The 8,266-nt window shown below is 41.6% G+C and overlaps 1 protein-coding gene across 3 annotated transcripts in view; it reads left to right on the forward strand.

Annotated features, from left to right (window-relative positions):
• Positions 1-7,478, forward strand: part of DPY19L4 (dpy-19 like 4) — a 67,395-nt gene extending 59,917 nt beyond the window's left edge. For all 3 annotated transcript variants that reach the window (XM_081204598.1, XM_081204596.1, XM_081204597.1), the window contains exons 16-19: positions 221-303; positions 962-1,094; positions 1,688-1,846; positions 4,261-7,478. In XM_081204598.1, the coding sequence (XP_081060724.1) occupies positions 221-303; positions 962-1,094; positions 1,688-1,846; positions 4,261-4,425 (540 nt within the window). In that variant the 3' untranslated portion in view covers positions 4,426-7,478. The remainder of the gene's footprint in view (positions 1-220; positions 304-961; positions 1,095-1,687; positions 1,847-4,260) is intronic.
• Positions 7,479-8,266: the final 788 nt, after the last annotated feature.

Raw genomic sequence — 8,266 nt, forward strand, 5'->3', positions numbered from 1 at the left:
GATTCCTTTTTTCTTTTACTAATGCATTATGAAGAATAAAATGGATTCTGTCTACTCTGATGGAAGCTAGCCTAATAGTGTAGCAAAGGGCTCTTGAGCATTGATGCTGCTGCGATTTGATAGTAAAGCTAGAAAGATGGTTTTTAGTCTGATCCCCTGCATTATTTAAAGTTCTGTAATTTGTTTTCCCACAGTTCATAGCCTTGGTGCTTCCTTTTAGTTTTTTCCTAGGATAATGGCAGAACTTTCAGAACTGCAGGAGTTTTATGACCCTGACACAGTCGGACTCATGACCTGGATCAAGTAAGCCATCCCATTTTGCGTACTTTTTGGTGTTCCTCCTTAGCGCAGGATATTTTTTGTAACCTAAACTGCAGTCAGTGCAGCAGTTGTTTCCCTCACACATGCCTCTAGCCAAGCTCCATGGGACCTTGCCACTCACCTTTTTGGGTTTGCACTTGGGACTGTTGCCCGGTTGAAGAAACTTTGGTGAATTGAATGCGTGTGTTTTAACCCATCTAGATTGCATGTTTTGCTATTGGCAGCATTACAGCTGTGCAGGACCCCGTTCCTGTCGATTCCTCTATTGCACAGCCTGGAGTGGTGTGATGTGTTGAAGCACCGTCTGTCTTTTGCCTCAGACAGCTAAATGTCTTAGACTGGCCTTGCCTTCACTGCTGCATTTTGCACCAGCTGAAGTTTCCAAATACTTTTCAGAGGCAGCCACACACAGAGTGCCTTATCATACTCCAATCCTCATGGAACTAAAGGGTGGTGACTGTGGCCCAATACACCCTCTCTAGGAACAGGCGCCGTGAGCACTGCAGTCTTAAGCTGTGCAAGAGCACCCCTGGCCTGGCCGCTATGTGGAAGCACAGCCAGGTCCCAAGAGCATTTTCAGGCTGTGCTATATAATTTTATAGAATTACTTAAGTGAGGACATGGTTTCTCCCCCCCGCAGAAGACAGGCTCCTATCGCTGCTGTGTTTGCCGGCAGTCCGCAGCTGATGGGCACGATCAAGTTGTGCACTGGCTGGATGGTGACCAATCTGCCCCTGTATAATGAGGAGGACCTGCAAAAGAGGAATGAGAATGTGAGTCATCTTTGCTTTGTATCATTTTTAAAGGGCTTCTCACGTTTTGTAGTGTACTTCGAAATCTTTAGCCGGGGATAATGTTGCTGTTGTTCCCATTCCACGGGCAGGAAATGGAAGCTGAAACTTGCTCATGTATTTTGAATGCAAGCTTAGAAAGTTAAGTTCACTGAAATCAACAGAAATTTAAACTCCACACTGTATTGTTATTGTTGCTGATGATTCTTCCAAGTGGAAATAAAAACCATTTAACGCAATGGGGTCTGGCGTAAGTCTGTGTAGGATTCAGGAGTAAAACTCACTGATTTTTACCATGTGCCTAATTTACACTCGATTGCACCCTTTGTTTACTGGCCTTAGTGGCTCTGATCCAAATATCTCTGTGGAGTTGAGTCTATGTTTTTTTGCGTCTAGTTCCAATGTGGAAGTTGATCAGCCGTTTCACCCCTATAGGGAAGGATTCTTGAGGGTGACTGCTTTTGTTTGACACGATGAAAAGTCTTGTTTAAAATTCTTGCATTAGAATTGTATCCCCCCCCCAATAATTAATGAATAAGGTTATTAAATTTCGATTGCACATTTGAATCCTACAGATTTTTCAGATCTATTCCAAAAGATCAGCTGAAGATATTTATAAGATACTCACGTCATACAAAGCCACCTATTTGGTTATAGAGGATTCCATTTGCAATGAGGTGGGGCCTGTGAGGGGATGCCGGGTCAAAGACTTACTGGATATTGCCAACGGCCATGTAAGTAGCACCTTGAGCTTCTGTCAAAATTCTTTTGCAAGTTTCCTTTTAGAAGGTATAAAGTTTCCTGGAGGGCTTTATACTACATTCAGTTTAAGCCATGGGTAGGCAAACTAAGGCCTGGGGGCTGGATCCGTCCCAATTGCTTTCTAAATTTGGCCCATGGACGGTCCGGAAATCAGCGTGTTTTTACATAAGTAGAATATGTCCTTTTACAGTGGTACGCCGGGTTAAGTACTTAATTCGTTCAGGAGGCCCGTTCTTAACCTGAAACTGTTCTTAACCTGAAGCACCACTTTAGCTAATGGGGCCTCCCACTGCTGCTGCGCCGCCAGAGCACGATTTCTGTTCTCATCCTGAAGCAAAGTTCTTAACCCAAGGTAATATCTCAGGGTTAGCGGAGTCTGTAACCTGAAGCATATGTAACCCAAGGTACCACTGTATTTAAAATGCATCTCTGGGTTATTTGTGGGGCATAGGAATTTGTTCATCACCTCCTCCCAAATATAGTCCAGCCCCCCACAAGGTCTGAGGGACAGTGGACTGGCCCGCTGCTGAAAAAGTTTGCTGACAGCTTTTGCTTGCTTGTTAGAAGGAAGTCCCACTGTATTCAGTACTACTCACTTACAAATGTGTCTATAGGATTTCAGCCTGTTTCTTCACTTACACAAGTGCCTAATTTCCATAGGGGTAACTCTGTTAGTCTCTTGCAGCAAAAACACGAGCTAAAGACTAACCAGTTCATAACGGAAAAGATTTCATGAACTACTGTACACTTCATCAGACGCGTTAAGTGTTAGGAAAATGAAACGTCAGAGGGAGACTGCAATGTGAAATTGCAGAGTTAAAATTCATTCAGTGCTATTACTTGGGGACTAAATTGGCACAATGGATTTATGTCACACTTTGTGGGTTAATCGGATTACCCATGCCAGAGTGTCTGTTATATTCAACATAACTACTTTTCTTTTAATGGCCACTGTTAAGAATGTAATTATAACAACCTGTACTTTTATGTATTTCATTTCTTTCTGACTTCACTCATTACACCCTCAAACCATGTTTATACACCTAGAGTTTCCTGCCACAAAATGTGTTGCTGGCCACTGGTGTAGGTTGCTTTAGAAGGGAATTAGACAAATTCAGGGAAGATGGGTTTATCAACATCTAATAGCCAGAGGGATGTGGTTCAACAAAGCAGAGCTATTGGCTTCATGTCCTACTTATAGGCTTTCCAGAGGTCTGATGGATCTTTGGTCTGATCTGTCATGACTCTTTTTCTGTAGGTATGGAGAAGCTATTTGACCATCACAACAGCATTCACTGAGTACAAGGGCCTCAAAGGCAGTGGTCAAGCACCACCTTGACTGGGCCATTGTGGTTCAATGTCACTCAGTAATTTGTGAGGAAGTGGTGTGCACAAACTTCTTTTTCTGTTTTGGACATCTTTTTTCTGTCTTTCATACTTTATTAATTAGATACTGATTATGTTTCCAAAAAGGACGCTGGTGGCGCTGTGGGTTAAACCACAGAGCCTAGGACTTGCCGATCAGAAGGTCGGCAGTTCGATTCGCTGCGATGGGGTGAGCTCCCGTTGCTCGGTCCCTGCTCCTGCCAACCTAGCAGTTCGAAAGCACGTCAAAGTGCAAGTAGATAAATAGGTACCGCTCCGGCGGGAAGGTAAACGGCGTTTCTGTGCACTGCTCTGGTTCACCAGAAGTGGCTTAGTTATTCTGGCCACATAACCCGGAAGCTGTACGCCGGCTCCCTCGGCCAATAAAGCGAGATGAGCGCCGCAACCCCAGAGTCGGTCACAACTGGACCTAATGGTCAGGGGTCCCTTTACCTTTACCTTATGTTTCCCGAAAGCCATGCACACGGATCCAATCTCATGCCGATTAACTCAAATCTTTTTTTATAGGTTAGACTGAGTCAGAGGTGTTTTTTAAATGCACACACTTTTTGTTCATTTCTTCCTTATCCAGATTAATGATAAAATGTATTTCACTTGTTGCTACTGCAGGACTCGGTAACTTCATTCAGTGCTAATAATCACTTCAGGCAGAATATGATTATTTGAATATTATTCATCATAGAATAATTGAGTTGGAAGGGTCATCTAGTCCAGTCTCCCTACAATGCAGGAACTAGGTCATACCTGACACAGGTAGCTTGCATTGAATTTTCTCATATGGGATAATAGATTCCGTGCTGTTAACGAGTGGCTCCTACATTCTACAACATACTTTTAGAAAGGATTGTTGCTCTACAAATGAAATGTTCCCCTCTCTCTTTCTCCAGCACAGCTAGACTAGGTTCATTCAAGTTTCTCAGATCGTGAAATTAAAAATCAGTTAATGTCAGTCCTTTGTGTGCATTGAGTTAAAATACACATTTTCCTTGTTTCCCTCCAGGTGTATTATGAAGAAAATGACAGCTATGGCTACTCTAAATATGGACGGTTTTGCCAGGAGATCAAAATGAACTATTCTCCGTACGTGAACTACTTCACTAGAGTATACTGGAACAGGTCCTATTACGTATACAAAATCAACACTGTGATATCCTTCCAGTCCTGAGATACCATTTTGAAGACTGACTTGAGTTGGCAGAATTCCTAAATGGGAAGAGGTCATTTACGAACGTACTTTTTTATATCCCATATACAGTATAAACACACACACACACATCCTTGAGAACATGCAAAACGGTACCTGACTGGAATACTGCGGACAGACTACAGAACAGCGAAAGTGAGAGATGCTGCAAGGCCATGCGAGTAGAATATGGACTGTCTTCCATATTTTAAAATACCTCTTCCCAGCTTTTCCAGTTTTAATCTTATTTTAATGTGCATTGATTTTATTTTTTATTGTTTATAGCAACTGCTGCCATTAAGTAGTTTTATTTACTTGGTTAAATATAAAAAAGGAATGTGTAAACCTTCTGGGCATGATCCTGAAGCTATGCATATTTATCTGGGGTTGTGGGAGGATATTCAGTCCTTTTTGGAGCTGCAGGTTCCCACCATATTTTTTTAATGAATGGAAGTGGAGCAGGAGGGTTTGGAGATTGCTGGAAATTATTCGGGTTGGGTGGGGTATGAGTTGTATACAGGGTATTGCTTGGCTGAGATTGATTCTTGTTAATCATGGTTGCTAGCTATGATCTGCTTTCTGGCAGATCTGTCATTGATCTTCAATGGGGCACAATTTTACCCTACGTTTGGTGAAAGACTATATCCTAAGAAGGTAGCACACAGTGGACTACATGTCTTTAAAAAAGAAATCAGTGTCCCAAATAAGAGTTTACTCTTAATATGTACAATTTTCTTTGAAATGTGTAGATGTGTTTTAGGAATATACATCCAATATTATGATGGAGACCTTCTAATTGTTTCAAATATACAATTTAGTCCCTAAACAGGAAAGGGCTTGGAGAGGTTTGACTTAACCATTTTGCAGATTTCAGCTACTTTGCAGAACTGTGCATCCACTTAAATATGATGGATGGGGTTAATCACTTTGATCTGGTTTTATAGCCTTGTTAAAAGTTATTTCTCGAATTGGATTTTAAAAACCACACACTGAAGACCAAGCTGGTAACAGCAGATTGTATTTTGGGTCGAGTTGTTTTTAAAAATTTAAATATTGTTATGGGACCTTAGCAATTTCTCTCCACGTATTTATGCTGTTGTTCTTGGTAATTTTCTTTACTTTTCTGTGTGTGTCCTCCCCCCCATCCCTCTGAGTTTGATATTTATGGTCTTTCAAAAACAACAATCCTGAAGAGTTTTGTTTTTTTTAAGTGTAAGCTGTGAGAGCATTCCTTCTGTGCTTCATGGAAAGCCTTCTATCCACTGACTAGAACTGAAATTCCAGGTGCTGGCATTTTCATTCAAGGTACACAAACATGAGAACAGCCAGGCAAAGCAGATTTAGTATGTGTATATTTTATTACACACGTTATGATGTGTGGTACTCATTGCTGCCTATTTTATGCAGGTCAAACAACTTGGTAGTAATATTTTGAGGAGGAATTCATTATGAAGAACTCCAGCTCATAGAACTTAAAATCATATTGGTGTTATGATTTCTGAGAGGGTATATATTGTACTGCTGAGTGATTGGATGTAAAATGCCTTATGACATTAGCCTTGAGATGCATTCACTTCGACAATGTCTGTATCCGTGAGGTTTTGTTTGCCGCAGTCATTCTCTGTGTTCCTTTACAAATGCAATTATGCCTCTGCATTGAAAAAAAATTCTGATGCTGCAATAAATTGCATCAGATGCACTTACCTTGAATTTACTGCAAGGGGATTTACGTTTCAATACTTTTTTGTACTGATTGAAGGGCTGCCCATTTTGACATGTTTCCGGCATCAGATACTCCACCTCCCTTCACCAGGCACTGCCGTGGTGTAATCACCTTTGATTTCTATGAGGCTTCCATGGAAATAGATGCAGGTCATGCAGTAACATCAATATGTCTGGCCAGCTCTAATATAATATCATTAATGGAGGTAGACCAGCAACCTCTATGGTAGTCTCTAATGTTCATGAATTCCACTCCTAACTATTGCATTTCTGAGCTGGCTGAATTACTTCAGCCCTAACAGTCTTGCTCAAAATGCAGTTATATCTCCGCTTCTGAAATGGGCTCCTTTTGAATATTTACTCCAGTGCTGAGTAACTTTAAGCTTGTCCACACAGTTGAAGATGAGCTTGTTTTCCAGCCTGAAATTTTGTTTTATATGTTCTGAGCACACAGCGCATAAGCCCTTACGCCTGATTTTTAAGTCGTGATGTGGCTTACCCATATCCCACTCCTCATGCTTGAAGAGAAATGAAATCCGATAGCTCTTAAGTTCCAGAAACTTATTACAGCAACAAGGGGTGGAAAGTGCCACTCTGCTAATAGAGATGGAGGTGTTCCACCTGGAAGTCCCCTGCATGCCTGTAGAGAAGAGGGAAACAGGACATGGTGGGAACAAGCACGTATTCCTCCCCACAGTAGCCAATGGGAAGGTAGAAGAAAAAAGCTACCCCTTGCCCTGTCCAAGGCAAAATCTTGGGACAATGGATGAGGACAGCTGCTATTCTCCCTATTGCAAATGTGCAGTAGGATTGCTCTGTTTTGTAAGCTTTCTCTGTGAGTTGTGGGACCTTTTGAAATCAGATTTGCAGCTGTGGAAGGAGGAGGTGGTGGCTCTCATGGCCTCTGGTTAGATAAAAACTTCACAAACCGTGATAGTGTTTTTTCCCCCATAGAGAAAAAAGTAGCAAAAAAATTAAAACTGCAAATCTAATGTTGGTTATTGGACTAGCTGTTGAATAGCCAGAAGTGGGAGGTAGATGAGGTCTTTTTATTTTTATTAGTTGTGCAAAATGCAGCATTTTCCTAACATTCCCTGAGGACTTTGAAGGCGGTATTTGGAAAGCTTGTAAGCATCACTCTAATTAAGTGTTTTTCGGGCATAACCTGTTATGGTTCTAATGAATGGAGAAATAACTAGTCCTTAAAAAAAAAAAAGCATTCAAACCTCTTGCTGTCGATGTTGCAGTCCAGTTGGAACATGTGCCTTGTAAACCTTTTTTTTTTATTAAAGAAACAAACTCTAAGCTCTGCACATTTTGTTGATTCTTTTTATGTCTAAAATCCACAGTTGAATTTCAGTAGGGACAAATGTCAGGTTCTACACTTAGGCAAGAAGAACTAGCTGCACAAATATAAGATGGGGGACACCTGGATTGCCAGTAGTATACAGGAAAAGGACCTAGGGGTCTTAGTAGACCACAAGCTTAACGTAACAGTGTGATGCAGCAGCAAAAAAAGCTGCTGCTATTCTAGACTGCATCAACTGAAGTATAGTGTCCTAATCAAGGGAAGTAATAGTACCACTCTATTCTGCCTTGGTCAGACCACACCTGGAGTACTGTGTCCAGTTCTGGGCACGACAATTTAAGTAGGATATTGACTAGCTAGAATGTGTGCAGAGGAGGACAACCAAGATGATCAAGGGTCTGGAAATCAAGCCTTAGAGGGAATAGCTGAGGGAACTGCGTATGCTTAGCTTGGAAAAGAGGGTACTGAGAGAATATATGACAGTCTTCTTCAAGTATCTAAAGGGCTGTCACATGGAGGAAGCATGTTTTCTCTGCTCCAGAGGGTAGGACTGGAAACAACAAGAAAGGAGATTCCGACTAAACATCAGGAAGAACTTTCTGAAAATACGAGCTGTTTGACAGTGGAATGGACTCCCATGAAAGGTGATTGACTCTCCTTTCCAGGAAGGTAGATGGTCAGGGCCCTATGGAGCAGTTGCTGCAACCTGAGCCATAACCTGAGACTTCTGCATTGAAGGTGCTGCTGTGCTTTTCGCTTCAAGCCCATAGCTGTCAACTTTCAGATTTGAAA

The sequence above is a fragment of the Podarcis bocagei genome, assembly GCF_964188305.1.
Source record: "Podarcis bocagei genome assembly, chromosome: 8".
Taxonomy (NCBI): domain Eukaryota; kingdom Metazoa; phylum Chordata; class Lepidosauria; order Squamata; family Lacertidae; genus Podarcis; species Podarcis bocagei.